We start from the raw sequence: 20,092 nt of genomic DNA, 5'->3' as shown, positions 1-20,092 counted from the left end.
TAAAATTTAAATTATTAAATTAATACTGTTGCAAGCACATACTGTACGTCAAAAAACATTCTAGTAATAACCGACAAAATGTGTTTAAATAAGAAAACATTGTTGGCAATAACGGAAAAGTATATTTCATGCATTAAAAACTAGAAGGAAATAATAAATAATGTAGCAAAATATGTAGAGGAAATCATGTTAGCAAAGACAGCAACTTAAAATCAGATTGTAAAAGTTTGCACATGCATTAATAGAAAGAAATATAATACCTAAAACATTGAGTCACTAAATGATGAAGTTGATCTTAAACTTATGTTCCATCCTTCACAAACAAGGAAAAAGTACCAGGAAAGAGGCTGTGCAGCAATGGTCCATGCAGAACCACTGAATGTTACTTGTCTACCACAGTAAGAGGTGCGGATGTTCAGTTATCCCTAAACAAAATTAAGACAAATAAAGCACCTGGCTCAGGTAGCATCCACCCTTGTGTGCTAAATGAACAAAGTTTTGGCAAATGACAACTATTTAGAATAATTATGGATTATTACATAGTAGTGCTGCAAGATTAGCAGAAAGCAGAAATGGCAAAAATCGGTAAAAAGAGGGGAAAAATTGGAACCAGGAAACTACAGAGATGCAAGTCTGGCTTCTGTTGTGGGCAAGATATTCTAAGGGAATTGAGTCAGATATATATTGTAGAAGATAATTTCATAGAACAGTGTCAGCATGGTTTCATGTAAGATCAGTCATGCCTAACACATACGATTCATTTTTAGGAGGAGGTATCAAACTGGTTCAACTGATGTGATAAAGTGTGAAAACATTCAATACTGGTCCACATAACAGTCTAGTACAAAAGACAAGATCTATGTCTAGGGGAAGAGTATGTACATGGACAAGGCATGTTTTGAAGTACAGAAGACAAGAGTAGTGATAAAGTATATTTATTCAGATTGGGCTAGTTATTAGTTGTGTATCATAGGGTTCAGTATTGGGCATTGCCCTTTTAATCGTTGTATTCATTACCTTGTCTAGAAAGCACCTATATTGGCAGATAACAGTAATCTATGTAGGGTTACTAATTCAGAGCAGGACAATAACTTTCAAGAAAAACCTTTAAAACAAAATGACAAACTGGGCCACAACATGACAGATGCAATTTAATGTAGATTAATGTGTTAGACATCCAGGCCAGTAAATGAAATACAAACCTAAGAAGCAAAAGAACAGGAATAGTGGCAAACTACTCTCTCTACATTAGGTAGTGACTGCACCTCACTAGGTAGTGTGTGTTATCAAAATCGCTTGGATACCTTTCATACAAGAAGTGGTATCTGTAGCTATAATAATTGGTAGGAGGACAATATGAGGGTGATTAATACATGGAATTTATCTGCTGTTGTGACACTAAATGGCAACTGTAACACTGGGGATTTATTTTGCCTTCCACTCAATCAACCCAATTACCACTTCTCAATTGAACTTCACGGACTCGTGTATGTTTTTCAACAATACTATTTTACCACTGCCAAACTCCATCAGTGACGAGGTACAAGCTGCGCATTCTGAGGTCTCATGTTTTGCATCTTTGCGGTGCTCAACTATTAGGTGACTACTGTAGCCCACATGTGACAGTGCATGTTGGCCCTCATCATATATTGACTGTTTCTAACCCCTGGACCTCCAGTAGCTGGATGTTATTTTGGGGGTGGTCCATTCCCAATACACGCATGACACTGTATGCATGAATTTACCAGTAGTGATTCTGCTTCTGATGCCAATTAGTATGACATGCTCAAAGTTTTATTTTAGGTATTTTTAAATACAGATTTTAACACAATTTTAAAAATATTGCAGAACTGTAAACACATAGTTCGATTTCTGATCATGGCCTTATCTGTGTGACGCATGTATTTTCTTCCTGTGTTTGCGTCTGGTTCCTCTGGGTGCCCCGGTTTCCTCCCACACTCCAAAAACATACTAGTAGGTTAATTGTCTGCTATTAAATTGACTCTAGTCTCTCTCTCTCTGTATGTATATTAGGGAATTTAGATTGTAAGCTCCAATGGGGCAGCGACGGATATGAATGAGTTCTCTGTACAGCGCTGCGGAATTAGTGGCGCTTTATAAATAGATGATGATTACCACATAAAAGATGGAATATTGTCACAATCACGTACCAAGTGTGTATATAACAAGTATGTAACGAGTGACAAAGAGCGAAGCTGACATCATTTACAATACTAAAATGGGATGTTCGTTTAACACTGAACTATATATTTTACCTTCATGGTTCACTGTTCATACTTGACAATTTTAATGTTGGCATTTAGTGACCCATTAAGTACATTCTAAATTTTGTTTTTCACAACGTAGTTACTTAAATTTGGTTATAAAACATTATATGTTCTTCCAAAATAATATAACAGGACATGCAGATATACACAAGATATAACCAAGGTTAATAAATATAAGCAGATCACTCTTAATTTTGGAAATTATGGCAACAGCCGTTGACAAGAGATTTAGGGACAAAGGGAGAAACGTTATTCCTATCATTAAAAAGGATATATAAAGAAATATCCAGAAGGAAACTTTTCTCAGCTATTATAAGTTTGCACCCAAGTTTGTCTGCGCCTAGTCTAGTAGACTACACAGTTCCATCATTTTAGATTCAATTATAACACATTCGAAGTCAGACAGACAAAATATGCGCAGTCACCCTGGACATCATACACACCATGCAATCAATATCCGTGAGCTCAGCTAAAGATCCTGGTTACACTTTGACAGAACATAAAAAGAACAAACAGGATTACAAATTTGTTTTTGCTCTCAAACTTGTGTGACAGTCCTGGAGACTGACTGTGATTAAGGGCACATCTGAAAAGTGATTTAACAGCAACAAAATGAACACATCTCTATATTACAATGCGTTTAGAAATTTGTTTACATTTCAATCTGGTGAAAGTAAAAAAAACTTAGTATGAACATTGCAGGGAGAGACATTTCTTGTTCTTCAACTAGATAATTAAAATACCTGTACTCCCGTGGAGTATCCTTGGTACAAATGTGTTTTGAGGGGCATTGTTGCTGTTGCTAAATATTTATATATATATATATTTATAGTATGAGAAAAAACAATTTTGCCCACACCTGTAAAAGTATAAAAATAGAAGTACTGTTTACTTAGAAGAAATATCCTGTTAATATGTATTTGTTAAAAAAAAAAGTAAAAAAAATATAAGTTCCTCTTTCAAGTGCAGAAATAAGAGAATGAGCGACAGGCTTATAGTCTTCTAATTAATTAGTGTGTGTGTGTGTGTGGGGGGGGGGGGGGGGTGTGTTTTTAAAAAAATAAACTTAAGAACCCATAATTTGGCTATATAATATCTTTTCATACCTCATACAAATGGGTGAACTGCTTCAAGCTTAGGTTTTGCACTGCCTCCCTGCACTATGCAGAGGGGGTCACATGGTGAAGAAGTTGGCTGCCCGTGTTATAATAAGCCTGGGTGCAGCCGCCTGTTGCCCACCACTGGCTTCGGTGGTATGAAATGTCCTAACGTTTTTCATGTTGGGCGTCTGTTTAGTATTAAGTTTAACAGAATATCAAAGCCATAATATAATGTCAGAGAGAGACAAAAATAGATGAATAAAAAAAACTGTACTGTTTCAGAAATAAGGTGTCCTGTCCTCCATTTAACAGAAAAATATTTTAGCAGAATGAACAAACTAGCATACTTACTAGTGCTTACTTTATAAAACAACAGAGTTGACAGAATTTCATCAAAGGTCTAGATGTGTAGAATTGTACTTAAGACTTTTAAGTTTATTTACATGTCTACTGAATATAAAATATACCAGCATTTAAATGCCAGCAGAATTTTTTCTTACCCAGGATTGTAAAGCATAACAGCTGAAAGATTTTCACATGATTTGGATAGATCTGTCATTGATAAACTGAAAGAAGAAAGCAGACCACTCTGTGGAACAAGAGAAAACATATCAACATATTAAAATCAGTAAAGTATATAAAATGTTCCCTCATAGAAAAGGTCTCTAAAGATGAATATACAATGGAATGTTGTCATGTTTCTATTTTACACAATATGCTTTTCAGAGGTTAATATCCATTTTGGTTTTTAGAACACAGTGTTTGAGCTCTTCAAAGGGAACCAAGCAGCATATTTGGACACAGCTGCCAGCCCAGCTTCAGAATATAATTATATGTTTTGCGACTTGTAAGGTCCACAAATGGTGTGTGTGTGTCTATATAACTATCTAATACACACATACTTACACACATACATACGTACACATACATATACATGCAAATACATGCATATTATATATATACACACACACACATTATATATATATATATATATATATATATATATATATGTGTGTGTGTATATATAATATGTATGTATGTATGTATGTATGTATGTATGTATGTATGTAAGTGTGTGTGTGTGTATTAGATAGCTATAATATATATATATATATATATATATATATATATATATATATATATATATATATATATATATATATATATATATATATATAGCAAAATACGTAATAAACACTGGCGCTCACAACAGTATTGTATGAAGTAAATATATAGAAAGTCCACAAAAACACCTCTTCCACATATGGAGGCAGCCTTCCTTGTAATTGGTAGGTAAGTCCAGAGTCATATAAAGTCAAATAAGGATACGGCGCACAATGGTGTGTTACTAGGGAAATTAACCCAAGTTCAGTGGGGAAGTAGTAATAAAATCAACAGTTCAATGTTCCACGCTTGCTGGACGGTCCTTTAGGACCAAGGGTATATGTCCAGTGTTGCATATATAAAACGACAGAATATTAAAAGCATAGGATTAGTAGGAGCAGTGTGTTAGTGATAGCCCATCACCATAGTGTTACACACCCAAGGAATTATATCGCTTATCTGTATGATTAATCCAAAGACTGGAACACAGCTTAATAACCACTTCTCTTTCAATAATATGTGGTCAGCAACTGCAAGTCTGGTCTCCAGTCATATAACATCAGCATACTGTAAACACCATATCTTTCTTCCACTCAGTGGGTAAGAAAAAGAAGATTATACACTATATGGTGTAGTATTTCAAAAGTAACAGTATTTAATCAGAATTAACATATAAAATGCACACTCACAAAGAGTAATGAAAATACAAGCTTATCTGAAATTCAGGTATCAGATATACCATGTCCTCAGGTACAACAGGAACCTCCCACAGTCTTCCGCACAGGATTAACTGATGGTATGGTGATCCAATATACACAGGAACGATTAGAAAAGAGCCTTTACGCGTTTCGTCCTCAGCAGGACTTTCTCAGGAGATGATAAGTGTGGCCTAAACCAGGGATGTATTTATAGCGATGCGCATTGCCATTTTGCGCATGCGCATTGCGCTGGACGGACTGCGCATGCGCGACGCGTCGGTCTTACTGCGCATGCGCGACTACGGTACTGGCGTGATTTTCTGATCACAGGCAGTCCTCTGTTCAATTGTTAGTAGTGAGATATGAGGGATATTGTACTAGGATGTGAGGGATGCAGTAACTCACAATAATTATAGTAGTGATAAAGCTCAAGATATAGCGGTGGCCATCTTGGTAAAGGAATTTTAATGGATTAGCCTGATTGTTGGCCATTTTGGTGCAGGTGATATAATAGAGTATGGCGGTGGCCATCTTGGTAAAGGAGAAATAAATAAATGGCTCCAGAAATCGGCCATCTTAGTAAAGGTGCTAGAGTGCTAATTATATATATATATAGTCTCCAGCACATCAATCAGCAGATCATCACATCCTCTGTGTCTACTCCACTATCTTTGTGGTAAACGCTCTGCAGATTATTGCTACCTGTTCTCAGTGTCTCCAGCGCATCAATCCGCAGATCATTACAGCCTCTGTCTACTCCACTATCCTTGTGGTAATCGCTCTGCTGACCATCGCTACCTGACTCCTGTGTAACCAGCCAACTGCTCTGCTGATCTTAGCACCCTGTATATCAGCCCTACTGTTTCCCTGAGGGACTGTCTCCTAGTCTCTCAACTATTCAGATACTTTGCATCTGTGTCATCCTCAGTCATAGTCTCGGTTCTCATTACAGTTTCGCTCATCACCTCCTAGGAGAACCGCGACCTGCGGTCTGGGAGCTGCAAAGTCCAAATTCCCTTGCGGGAGCCTCTGGTGAAAACCTCCCTCTCAGTTAGACTCTGCGTCTTCTAAGAGGTGGTAGCAACATGAGCAGACTGTACGGGCACTCCTCTGACCCTACTGGTTGTGTCAGTAAGATCTGGCCAATAAATGGATCCCGGCCGAGAACCATCCGCAAAGGACATGCTGCAGCACTTGGTGGGAAGAGTTGAGCAGCAAGATGTGGCTCCCGTTCAGTTACCCCAACTGTTTTCAACCTTTAATTGCCCATGTGGATAACTTGCAAGTCACTCCTCCCGCTCCGCCACAAGCTGAGGCTCCCATTCCTGAGGCCCAAACACCGGCAGTAGCCGCTTCTTCCGAGAGACTGTCAACTCCTCAAAAGTTTGATGACGATCCGAAGTAGTGTCGAGGGTTTCTCAATCAGTGCTCAATCCACTTTGCGTTACTTCCACAGAACTTTCCCTCGGACTATACTAACGTGGCCTAGATTATTTCCCTACTGTCTGGACAGGCTCTGGTGTGGGCGTCTCTTCTTTGGAATCAAGGCAAAGCCTTTATTTCGGCTTTCTGGAAAATCTTTGATGAACTGGGTAGGGTGTCAACAGCAGCTTCAAGTATCCTCAGACTTCGCCTGGGCTCTCAGTCTGTTTCTCAGTACGTAATATAATTCCGTACTCTTTCCTCAGAACTCCAATGGAACAACGGAGCCCTGGTCGCTGCTTTCTGGCAAGGTCTCTCAGACCGTATAAAAGGATGTCTTCGCTTCCAAGGAATTACCTACCTCCTTTGATACCCTGATTTCTCTCTGCCATCGAGTGGACACCCGCTTACGGGAAAGATCCTTGGAGAAATACACTACCCGACGGTCCGCAATCAAACTGGCTCCCCGGTTCCGGCCGCCCAGCCCTCCCGAGGAACCTATGCAACTGGGCCGCTCCAGACTTTCTCCTAAAGATAGGCAGAAAAGAACTGCCAATAATCTCTGCATCTACTGTTGCGAGTCCATTCACCACATAATCTCATGTCCTAAACTTCAGGGAAACACCAGGCCCTAACCTGCTCTGGAGAGGTCAGGCTGAGGACATCAAAATCCTCTCCCTAATTCCAAAAAGCTTCTGTGTGTTCTATTCCTGTTACCATTCCTGTGATCCTTGGTCCCGTTCAATTCCTATGCACTTTTGGATTCAGGTGGGCTGCAGGGAATTTCATTTCCTCCGCTATAGTCAAGAACTTATCAATACCTACTGAACTTCTGACTCTGCCCATTACCATCACTGCTACTGATGGCAATCGTATTGCTAACTGAACCATTCTCCATTAAACCAAGCCAATCACTCTTCAAGTATTAGATTTACATTTTGTGACCATCTCCTTCCTTATTCTCTCTCAGGTCAGTAGTCCAATTATTCTTACAATTTATTGTCTTTCCCCCCGCTCATTCCCCCTCCCCTTCCGACCTTTCTATCACCGTTCGCAACTCCCCTATTTCCCCTGTTCCTCAACTTCGCTGCCTCGGCGTCACCCTTGACTCCTCTCTCTCCTTTGCCCCTCATATTCTCTCTCTCGCTAAATCCTGCTGCTTCCAGCTGCACAACATCGCACGCATTTAGCCCTTCCTCTCCCAAGATGCCACTTAAACTCTTGACCACTCTCTTATTATCTCCCGCTTGGACTACTGTAACCTCCTCCTTACTGGCCTCCCCCGCTCTCATCTCGCTCCCCTTCGCTCTGTACTCAATGCTGCCGCTCGGCTCATTTTCCTTTCTCGCCGCTCCTCTTCTGGCTCCCCCCTCTACCAATTCCTCCACTGGCTCCCCATCCCATATAGAATCGTGTTCAAGCTCCTTACTCGTACTTTCAAGGCCTTCTCCAACTCCACTGCTCCCTACATCTCCAACCTAATCTCCATTCACGCTCCATCCTGCCCTCTGCGTTCGGCTATCGACCGCCTCATCTCTTTCCCCCTGGTTACCTCCTCCCATGCTCGCATCCAAGACTTCTCCCGCGCTGCCCCTCTCCATCAGAACTTCCCCCAACTTGTCCAGCTTCAACGGGCCTTAAAAACCCACCTCTTCCTTAAAGCCTTCCAGTCCCCCACCTAACTGACCTCCTCCCAGTCTCCCCCTACCCCCTCCCACTCCTGCCCTCCTTCCTGTCCCCCTCCTACCTCCCTCCTTTTCATTCACCTCTCCCCCCCTCTCTGTCTCCATTCTCCCCCTTTCCTCCTCCTACCATTGCGTCTCTGTCCGTCCTATCCTCCCCTTAGATTGTACGCTCCTTCGAGCAGGGCTTCCTCTCCTCCTGTTCTCCACCCCCTTAACTCTGCTCTCCAGCTCCTTGTCTCTTCCGTGAGGTCCACCTGCCCTTCTTCCCCTCTCTCTACCCCGCTGGGGGCTCTCACCTCTCATCTAGCTGTACATTGAGCTTCTGAGTTACTGTGCTTTTTGTTAACTGTACCGTGCTGTTTCACCCTGTATCGTGTTTCTGTCTATTCCTGTACGGCGCTACGGATACCTAGTGGCGCCCTATAAATAAAAATTAATAATAATAATTCTCGGCCTTCCCTGGCTCCAACGGCATTCTCCTCATATTGACTGGTCTTCCTCTCAAATATTGGCTTGGGCAGCTTCTTGCCGTTCCCACTGCCTGGTCCAGGTCAAACTGGCCTCTGCCTTCTTCAACTCAGTCTGCCAATCCTGGGACGCTCCTGCCTCCTCATCTCAAACCTTTCTCCGATAAAGTCCGTTCTGAGAGCCTGCCTCTTCATCGTGTTTGGGATTGTCCTATTAACCTCCAACCGGGTAAAACACCTCCCAGAGGTCGGGTGTACTCTTTATCCATACACGAGACCCAATGGCTGAATATGTGAAAGAAAACCTTCTGCGTGGCTTCATTCGACCTTCAACCTCCCCAGCAGGTGCAGGGTTTTTCGTTGTGAAGAATGACGGGACTTTACGTCCCTGCATTGATTATAGGGGTTTAAATGCTATCACAGTCAAGAATCGGTACCCTATTCCATTTGTGCCCAAACTTTTTGACCGCATAAAAGGAGCCCAAATTTTCACCAGGCTAGATCCGCATTCGTAATGGGGACAAATGGAAGACTGCTTTTAATACAAGGGATGGTCACTATGAGTATCTAGTAATGCCCTTTGGGTTGTGTAACGCCCCAGCAGTATTTCAAAGCTTTAGGGATTTACTTTACTTCTGTGTAGTGGTGTACCTATACGATATTTTGATCTTCTCCCGAGATCTACCTACTCACCGTCTCCAAGTAGCTAAGGTACTTACGAGTCTGTGAAGAAATCATCTATTCTGCAAGCTCAGACTTCCTGTTCCCTGGCTCCCGACTGCTGAGTCTCCAGCACATCAATCGACAGATCATCACAGCCTCTGTGTCTACTTCCCTATTCTTGTGGCAATCGCTCTGCTGACCATCGCTACCTGCCTCCTGTGCAACCAGCCTACTGCTCTCTTGATCCTAGCTCCCGGTATATCAGCCCTACTGATTTCCTAGGGGACTGTCTCCTAGTATCTCAACTATTCAGATACTTCGCATCCGTGCCATCCTCAGTTATAGTCTCGGTTCTCATTACAGTTTCGCTCATCACCTCCTAGGAGAATCATGCCCTGCAGTCTGGGAGCTGCGAAATCCAAACTCCCTTGAGGGAGCTTCTGGCGAAAACCTCCCTCTCCGTTAGACTCCTACGTTACCAACGTGTGCAGACTGTACGGGCACTCCTCTGACCCTACTGATTGTGACACATCCTATCATTTCTATGAGAGGGACGGAATCATTGATGTAAGTACAAGGGGTGGGTCTATACAGCGCAACTGTGGTGCCGTTTTATTGCCTCTACAGGGCAGTTTTAGTAAATCAGCCTGCCTATTTAAGGGTCCTTAGTGTGGGAGGACACACCCTTGATGAAGGTGCATAACGAAACGTGTATGGAGGCCTCCCACACACTGTATCTTCATACCTTGTAGCTGGACAGTTTACTTGTTTGAGTATTGGACTTCCAGTGATATAATTTCTGATCCTGAACCATCTTGATGTTCCACATCTGACATTCTTCAGTATCCAGCGTGGTTTCAGATAATTCTCCTATTTTATACCTCAAATGTAATGGTTTTTAAACTTATGTGCAATAACTTTTGGTAGATGATTCTACGCATGTGTGGCTTGTTGTTTTCCTGGTCAGCTTTAACTCCATCACTGAATTTGGTATAAAATGAAGAAAATCAAGTAGGCCTAAGGGGAATAAAAAAGGAACCTGTACAGATAAGCTATCTCTGATTTGCCGATTGTATGCAGTTTATTATTTTTTCTTAAATTATATTATATGGTGAGCTGAAACACTGCACCATGAGTGCTCTCTGGCTGTTTATTTTGTTATTTTTCAGATTGGTCCTTTCCTGGTTGAGGGAATTGAGCTGGAGCAGCTGCCGTTTGATTTGAGGATCAAACAATTGGAGCGCCGATTACGGAACTTGCTATTTAATATATTTCATTTCTTTTACTCGACTTAACTTACTTTTGCCGTGGGGGTCAGTACAAACTATGCAAGTGCAGAGTGTAATCCTCGTTCTCTGGACATGTGATCACTACCCATGATTATTTTTGTACTTATAACTGTTAAAAGGTTGACTCATAATAATAGAATAAACACTAACAAGAAAACAGCATTAACTTGATTGAAAATGAGTAAACTCAATGTATGGACACACTAATTACACAACGTTATTTTTATTTTCATTACCTTCCTTTTTTCTCTTAATTTAGCAGCTTCTTTTGGATGATTAAAGCGAAACATGTTGGTCCTTCCCAAGAGGATAACAGCACCTTCAAAAATAAATGTAACAATCACAATTATTTTATAGACTCAAGATATTGTTGTCAAACGTAAAATAGAGCTGCAGCAGTGGCAGTCTGCAGAATGGGTGTGGTCCAAGCTCATTAAATTACTCCTAAAAATGCTGCACAATATTTAACGAATCGCACACAAAAATCTGTTTCGCCTTACTAAAGTTACCAAATAGATCATTGAAAGATATACAGATTTGTGGGGGAAAAATTATACATTTGTATAATATAAAAAAAATAATCATATAGGTATATCAAAACTTGAGTATAAAAAAAAACCAGCAAAAAATACGGACTGTGAATTTGTTACAGCTCTTTATATGTCAGGACTTGTGTCATTCCCTTTCCCAAATGCATGTGTTTCTGAGACTTCATTATTGTCCCTTTCTCTAACAATGAGCAAAATAGGGGGTGATTTCCCTCCCCCCCCCTCAACATTCGGACGCAGCGAGCATCAAGGCTCTGCCAATACTCTAAATAGGACACTTATTGCACATTTCTAGCACACTTCATATTAGGAAGTGTATTTAAAGGCGCAAATTGACCACTCTAATAAAAACATTCAAATGTATACTAGTGATAGATGAAATAAAAGAGTCATAATGTCATCAAACTCGTATAATTAATTTAACACATAGATGAGGTTTGACCAAGTGGTGTTTTTTAGCAGCAATATTGAACAGTTTATATTACTAAAGGGGTTGGTCCTAAATTGTTATTTGGCTGTCCCTTGAAGTGAGGTGAAGCATCTATGATTGCACTCGTAAACAAACAGGTACAATTGCACAAAGAAATGGGCTCCAGGGGCACATTATCCCTGTTTATAAATGGCCCCCACTGACTTTGAATGATCTGAGATCAATTTCACAGGATCTTCTGCCCTCACCTACAAATACATTAAATAATGCCTAAGGCATTTATGACACACAGTGGAAGGTGATTTTTCTCAAGTATGTGGTGTGTGTTGTAAAGTCCCCAGAGATTTGAGGTATCTGCACTTTATAATGTCATCCAGATCAGGGTCAGAACTGCACGTGGTCATTAGTGTACACAAATATGCTGTTTAACTCCTATATGCATTATATATATTTTACATAAATATATTAAAGCTTTGAAATAATGGGAATAGTGTGCCTTAATATCATCAGTGACACCAGGTCAGTTATTCCAACAGATTCATTTACAGAAAGTAGTTCAATTTTAAGTTGTCTCAGACAATAGTGAAAATATCTTAAGGCGATTGCCACAAAAAACAACATTACTTTGTCTATGGCCAGATAGGACTGTATACAGCTCTCCCAACCATCATTCATGTGGGTATATATAAAACAAATCCTGCCGTTATGTTGTAAATATGCAGGTCTTCTCACCTTGTATTCCAATACATGTTCCAATGTGTAATCATGACATGTTCAATCTGTCTTCCTTACTGTAAAATGCTAAGAAGCGAGATGGCATTATGTCTATCATAAATGTAGAACTGCCACTTTTCATGAAGCAGAAAATCTGAACATCCCGAGATATGACATTTGTACAGTCCATAAAATTCAAACTGTTCTCTTCTTATCTGGCTGCCAATACAGTAAAACAGTTGATATAAATTCCAACTAACGCTGTACCTATTGGGCCATATTCATTCAGGGATGTAAACAGCGATTTTGTGCGTATAACGCGCACAATCATTCTGCGTATGCGCAGAACCAGACCATACGCCACAGAACGCAGCAACGCCCAACTAGTCTTTGAGCGCAAAGGGCACTTACTACAGCCTATGATTTCAGGGAGGGAATAGGGCAGGGGAAAGGGTGTTTGCCCATAGTCCATGTACAGTAAGGGGGTACCAATATAGAGTGCACGCAGCAGCGTCTGATTCAAGCTCTGGGCATCTCAAACGGTCTTGTATTTTAGCCATATCTCTTGCTCCAGCTACAGGTCTAGTCTAAATGCTAATTACTAGCTGTGTATGTGTGCTAGGACATGCGTTTGCAATCAGGAGCAACTTTAAATATGTGTTTTAAATACAGAAAACATTATTTACATAATAAATGTATTTCATGAAGAAACCAAAATATTTTTTTAATACTTTGTCATTGATGACTATCTTATTAACATGGAACATTAATTGTAGAGTTTTTCTAATTTTCTGTGTGTTCTTTTGTGACTTATATTCCTCATATGTATTGCACATACCCTGCAGTGTCTTGTCTCACAGAGCAGAGCAGACCTACACCCGTATTCATCACATGCGCTCCTTGTTAACTTTGTATGTGTGTATGACAGTATGCATGTACCTAAGAGACCCTCTGAATAGGGTAATTCAGCCTGTTACATTTATCATAAGATAGCTACACAAGGTCATGTAAAAATATATACAAAAGCTCAAGCATGAATTGACATTTACGGACATAAGCTTGTATTTGGTATGACAAAAGGTCGAGAAACCCTGATGTGAATCTAGAATCTATCCTCAAGAAATTACCATTCCAAATGTAATATTTCTGCTGTGGAAAACTATCAAAAATCCTATGGGAACCGTATAGTCAGATTTAAAGTATCAGTCACCAGGAGGACAGGGCTTTTGTAATTAAAACTTAGAACACAGACATTTCTTTGGTCAGTAGCTAATGTATGCACAATTAGAGCATGTTCCAAGTCAGACAACATTCAAATAATGTCCCATTGCACTCTATTTTCAGTGCAATTTTAAAATCTCTTTGCATTTTCAAATGTTCAAAGAAAAAAAAACAGCAATCACAGTTTAAAAGAACAGAAATATTCACCATGTGGGACACAGTTATGAAGACATAAAGAGAAAAGCAACTCAAATAAAGCTTATTCTAACCTCCCTATTAATAAGGTAAATAGAGAAAGAAATTGAATCATGAAAACACAGCTAGGGTCGAATTACTAGCTTGGTATAGGAATATCATTTAAAAATATTCTTCATTAATGAGAAATGTTGCTGGCTGTTGAACATTTATATGAAAGGATGAAATTAATGATAACAACACATACATTACAGATAACAGTGTGACAGGAATAGTGCAAACAAGGCAGGGAAAATTGGAAGCACACAGAGAAAGACGAGATATATATCACTATATAATTTAGGTCACTAGAAGGCAGATTACAAAGTTTAAGAGATCTTGTTTCTGCTGCAATATTTAGCCTAGCAACGCATATATAGAGAGAGGCATTACACTGAAAAAATAACTTATTAAGAAACATATACTGTCCGTGTTAGGTTTCTTTAGATTATTCAATTATGTGTATGTCCATGTAAGATACAGAGAGCAGACTTTATTGCAGCACTCAGCTGCATATGGACTACAAATGAGAACCTATTAGATACACTGTTCACGATTTTTCCAATTAGATGAATGTTTAGAGCAGTAAAATGCTGCACGTATGTGGGATGTATACTAAAGTCTGTTCCACCTGCATGCTCTGTTATGGCATGATACTGTACCCACTGGCTGTCATTGTTCTACTCGGAGCTTTGAGAATTAATTTTTCCTTAATAGAGCAATTAATGTGACAATGACATGTACAGGCAGAGAAATAAAGTTTCTGTGGATAACGTATACATTTAAGCAGCAAATTAGTCTTGCAATTATAACTTAACGAAACATTAGTAAAGGGTAAGAATTGTACATTTCAAATTCTGACAAGTCTCTATCAGTACAATGCCATCTAATTAACCTATAGGTACATTATGCTTATAAGAGGCACACAACTCCAGCATGTGATTTACTGAGGAATGTATGTAAACCTGCACATTTCTACCTTTTCACCTGATCAATAAGTACTGACAAACTGAATGGGGAATGTCCATATTACCAAAAGGAGAATACACTGGTATTTCAGTGCAGACTTAAATGTATCTATGGACACTGAGGATAATGATGGAGAATGTAGCATGTTTTGTGCGAACCTTCATTATACCTGGGGAGAAAACTTGGCTTTTACCTAATAGAGTGTTGTTCGCATTGCTTCCTCACAGCGCTGGGGTCGAGTTTGATTCCTGAACAGGGCCTTATCTGTGTGGACTTTCTATGTTCTTCCCATTTAATCCCACACTCTAACATACACGGTAGGCTAATTGGCTGTTGACTAAAGTAGACCCTGGTGTGTGTATGGTAGGTCGTTTAGACTGAAAGCTCCAATGAGGCAGGGTTGATGTTAATCATTATCTGTGCAGCGCTGTTTAATATGGTAGCGCAATAAAAAATAATAATTAAAATGTTCAAAAACAATTTTACTCAAAATTATTGATTTCCAATTAAGCTTTTTTTCAATTTCAGGTTTTTGCCAAGAATCACCCCACACAGAAGACCAAAAATACAATATTATACATATGCACACACCATATTACATTGCTGAACCTTGGATCAGCTATGTAATATGGTAGAATTTTAATTTTATGGTGAAATTTAAATTTTATTTTACATATGGCAGCACATCAGGGCTGTTTGAATTAGAAGCATTGATTTAAGTTGCATTCTTGACTTACCACATATGAAAAGTGCTTATCAGAGTGTTTATTGCCCTCTTTAATTATGCATCCACCAAGCTGTGTTACCTATCTGCTTATATCCTAAAATTATTACAGCACAAAACCTGCTATTTACCTCAAGGAACTGTGTACCATGTTGTGAGTAGTGGTAATGCAAAGGCGTTTATCTACCTTGTCCACCACAGTAAGTAGGCTATAGGAAGATAAGGGAGGTTTTGATCATCCATCTTCCCAATTGCCTTAAGAATACATCTTATAAATTAGGACACATATAAATTAATATGATAATATGCATTTTAACTAGGGCTTGATCTCCTCAGGTGATATGTGGTGTGTTTTGGCCTCTTTGGGTCATGTATATAGTTCATTTTTCCTCCATATGATTTCTAACAGCAATATAGCAGGTCTGTCTTTTCATATCATAAAGAAAATAAGATGCTCAGTTTGTTTTCTTTTAATGTTAGCGGCTTTAATTCGCCCAATAAAATTTATCTGGAATTGAACTTGCTCCATAATCAAAAATCCCACATAAAAGCAATTCAAGAAACTCATTTTAACGTTTCTAAACCTCCAACATTTTCTAACATCCTCTACTAATATATCTAATGGCCCAGTTAAACAGTATGGAGCAAAAATATTACTTCATGACGAATGTGATGTCAACACATTGCAGAAGAACAATGTAGATATTTAATTCTTATATGTCCCATTAATGACGTTAAATATAACATTACCAATGTATACTCTGCCAATTCCCACCAACGTAATTTACTTTAAAAAAAAACCTCAATATATTGGAAAAAAACAAGCAGTGCAAGCTCCCGATACTAGGAGATTTTAACATGGTACTTAATAAATCCTTAGACAGATCTTTCAGCTCATCCAAAAACACAAGCACCAAGGCCTCTCACTACCTGTCCCACTCTTATAAGAGAACCCATCGTCTGACAGACCCTAATATCTCCCCAACTCACCTCACCTACTCCAGGAAAGGCTTCATCCTTGTTAATAAACGGTACCTTCAAAAAGTTATTTCTTAAATTGCTGCTTCAAATAAGTTAGCTGCACATTTCACAACTACATATTACGTTCCTTAGAAACACACATTAAACAAGTTGTTGAGAATATTTTGTCCTGAATTGTTCATCACATGTAAATTTAGCTACAATCTGGTGTGCTCATAAATAGGTACAATGAGGCCACTTTATCCAATTACCATTTCATGTTAAAAAAACTAAAACTAAAATGATTTACAAAAGGAAATATTCATCCACTAAATCCCACACTAAAATCTCTGCTTGAGATGAAATAAAGCTGACGAACTATTGACGAATACACTATGACAACAAAGAATCCACATACCCACACAGCAAAATACTACCCCCAGTTTTACAACATTAAAATACTGTAAACTCCAAACTATAAAACCTACTGAGAAATAAATAAACTCCTCCCTAAACGCTATAAATCTCCATAGAGGAGAATATAGTTTTAAACTCTCCTTGGACTAAGGTAGAAATACTTAAGGTCAAGCTACATAGCCGCCTGGGCCTGATGGACTTCTAAATCTTTATTAGAAACCTTTTGAAAACATTAAAAGTGACGGTTTATTAACTACCACAATCCGTCTTTTTTACTCACAAAAGACATAACAGAATTATTACAGTTCCTAAAACAAGTAAATATACAAAGCAATGTTTCGACTTTTATCCAAAAGCATTGCTTGATACAAGCCTAAAAAATGATGATTCCATTTTAAATAATAGATTAAATTCACTTCTCTGTAAATTAGATAGTCCAAATCAATCTGGCTGCATAGCTGACTGACAAGCACCAGATAACACAGTATGTGCTTTTGACATCTTATCCCACGCCGATAATACCAAGGAACCACTGGCCCTAGATGCAGAAAAAGGGTTTACATGGTTATATTTTGCACGGTAAGTTTCATATATTGCAGTGGATCCCAAACTTTCTCAGTTCGAGGCACCCTTAGGGTCTCCATAATTTTTTCAAGGCACCTCTAAGTCAAAATAATTACCAAGTAGTCCCCCACCTTGCTTACCACTGGCCCTGGCACCCCTGTGAGATCGCCGCAGCACCCCAGGGAACCACTGATATATAGGCTTTTGAGCTGTTTAATTTATGCTATCATTATAACCATCAGCTACAGTTAACGCAGGTTTTATCATCAATCCTTTAACATCTCACACAGTAAAAGCCAGGGTTGCTCCGTTTCACCACTAATATTCTCTTGTACCACTGAACCTCTGGCTCAGGCCATCAGGGATGTCTGCTTGATCCATAGAATATACATACAAAAGCTAACCAATTTAGATCATAAATATGGAATGAACACGGCTAATTTGACAATATCAACAACTTAACCCAACGTAAATTTGTCATGCAATGATTAAATTAGTGATGAGGATGATTATGCACTATACACACATATATTCACCTAGCACAACATGACATAAATTGAAGACACATTGTATATTTGTGTAAAGCGACACAAGTTTAGGATTATGTGAGCATACCACAAAGTTTGTGAAGCAGGCAGAGGATTGGGAGGGGGGGCGTTTTACATACATATAACTGCGCGGGGGAGGGGTGCTTTACATACATAGAACTGCGAAGGGAGGGGAGCTTTACATACATAGAACTGCGCGGGGGAGGGGTGCTTTACATACATAGAACTGCGCGGGGGAGGGGTGCTTTACATACATAGAACTGCGAAGGGAGGGGAGCTTTACATACATAGAACTGCGCGGGGGAGGGGTGCTTTACATACATGGAACTGCGAAGGGAGGGGAGCTTTACATACATAGAACTGCGCAGGGGAGGGGTGCTTTACATACATAGAACTGCGCGGGGGAGGGGTGCTTTACATACATAGAACTGCGAAGGGAGGGGAGCTTTACATACATAGAACTGCGCGGGGGAGGGGTGCTTTACATACATAGAACTGTGCGGGGGAGGGGTGCTTTACATACATAGAACTGCGAAGGGAGGGGAGCTTTACATACACAGAACTGCGCAGGGGGAGGGGAGCTTTACATACACAGAACTGCGCAGGGGGAGGGGAGCTTTATATACACAGAACTGCATGTCACAGCTTTACCAAGTATCCATTTATAGCTCATCCTGGGAGGTGGATGAGTTTATATCCTGATAAGCGATCACAATGTATAAGGGTTCAAACAGGAGATTACATGAAGGAGCAGGTAAGCATATTTAACATTGCCACATAACTTGACCATGACCAGGAAATAGTCTTTGAGAAGGGCTAAGCTCTAACTGAGAGCTTTACACTTCTAGACATTGGCTATTGACCGCTATACACACAAGCAGTGTCAACACTATATAATTCAGGATACACGCATTGAGTCAGACTTCATGCCTGACAATGTTTGAGCAATACATGCATCAGGCAATCCTGTAATATCTCTCTAATCGTTCTTCCAATGTAAGGAGGATATGAGGGGTCTCATTTGATGTTAGGAAAATATGGTTTTGACCATGTTTTCATGGGAAAAAAAGGAGGCCTATATTTTTACTTAAGCTTGTCATGTATATGACTATTATCATCATCATCATGATTTGTATGCACCAGATTACACAGCATTATACAGTGAATAAGTCCCAGGTTCATTGGAGTTTACAGTCTAAATTCTATAACACCCTCACACACTAGGAGCACTTTGACAAAAGCCAATTAACCAACCAGTAAATGTCTGGACTGAGAGGAATCCATGCAAATCTAAGGAGAACATACAAAATACACACAAACAGTGTCTTTGTTGGAATCAAACCCACGACCCCAGGGCTGACAGGCAACTATACTAACCACCATGGTGGTAACTGAAATAAATGCTCTTAAAAAAATAGAGAGCGCTGATAGCAGAACCTAAAGATGGGGGGTGAGGCACGGCACAGCCATACATACTGTACCCTTACCCTAGCAAAAGGTGAGTGGAGAATAGGTCTTAGGAAGAGCTGTCTAACAACCTTTCTTGAATTAAATTCCAAAGTCGTTCTAGTGACTATGTCCTTTTTAAAATATATGTGAGATGAAAACAGTAAAGACCTTTCACAATTATTTCGCCATCTCTTTTTTCAATGACATTGGCAGTAAGAGGGGCCAAACTGTCCTGACAAGCACCAGCTGTAGCAAGTAACTGGCTATTTATATAATCCTGCTAGCTTTAAAGCATAAGCTACATTTATTTACATTTTTTTTAAATTAAAATAGAATGAAAAGGCCCATTTTGTAAACACCTGAGACCACCGGTCAGTTCCTACTGGTTGGTCTCTAGCAGAGAGTATCAAACTTACCTGTATTCGAACAGTCACCTCCTAAGTAGTCAGGATACAGACAAACTCCAATACCTCTTCTGTGATTTGAAATCTGCTTATGTCAGGCATGCTTAGGACTAAGGCTGGATACACGATTAACGATACCCCAATGCAATATCGTTAACAATTTTCCCAAGGACTGAAAGTCTCAATCAGCATCC

At 39.6% G+C, this 20,092-nt stretch overlaps 1 protein-coding gene across 2 annotated transcripts in view; it reads right to left on the bottom strand.

Annotated features, from left to right (window-relative positions):
- Positions 1-20,092, bottom strand: part of KIF16B (kinesin family member 16B) — a 238,413-nt gene that overhangs the window by 116,265 nt on the left and 102,056 nt on the right. For both annotated transcript variants that reach the window (XM_075203942.1, XM_075203941.1), the window contains exons 17-18: positions 10,953-11,035; positions 3,889-3,977 (exon numbers count right to left, since the gene is read on the bottom strand). In XM_075203942.1, coding sequence (XP_075060043.1) covers positions 3,889-3,977; positions 10,953-11,035 — 172 coding nt within the window. The remainder of the gene's footprint in view (positions 1-3,888; positions 3,978-10,952; positions 11,036-20,092) is intronic.

This window comes from Mixophyes fleayi, chromosome 3, assembly GCF_038048845.1.
Source record: "Mixophyes fleayi isolate aMixFle1 chromosome 3, aMixFle1.hap1, whole genome shotgun sequence".
NCBI classification, from domain to species: Eukaryota; Metazoa; Chordata; class Amphibia; order Anura; family Limnodynastidae; genus Mixophyes; species Mixophyes fleayi.
Note: the sequence above shows the minus strand (reverse complement) of the source record. Positions and strands in the feature narration are given on the sequence as shown.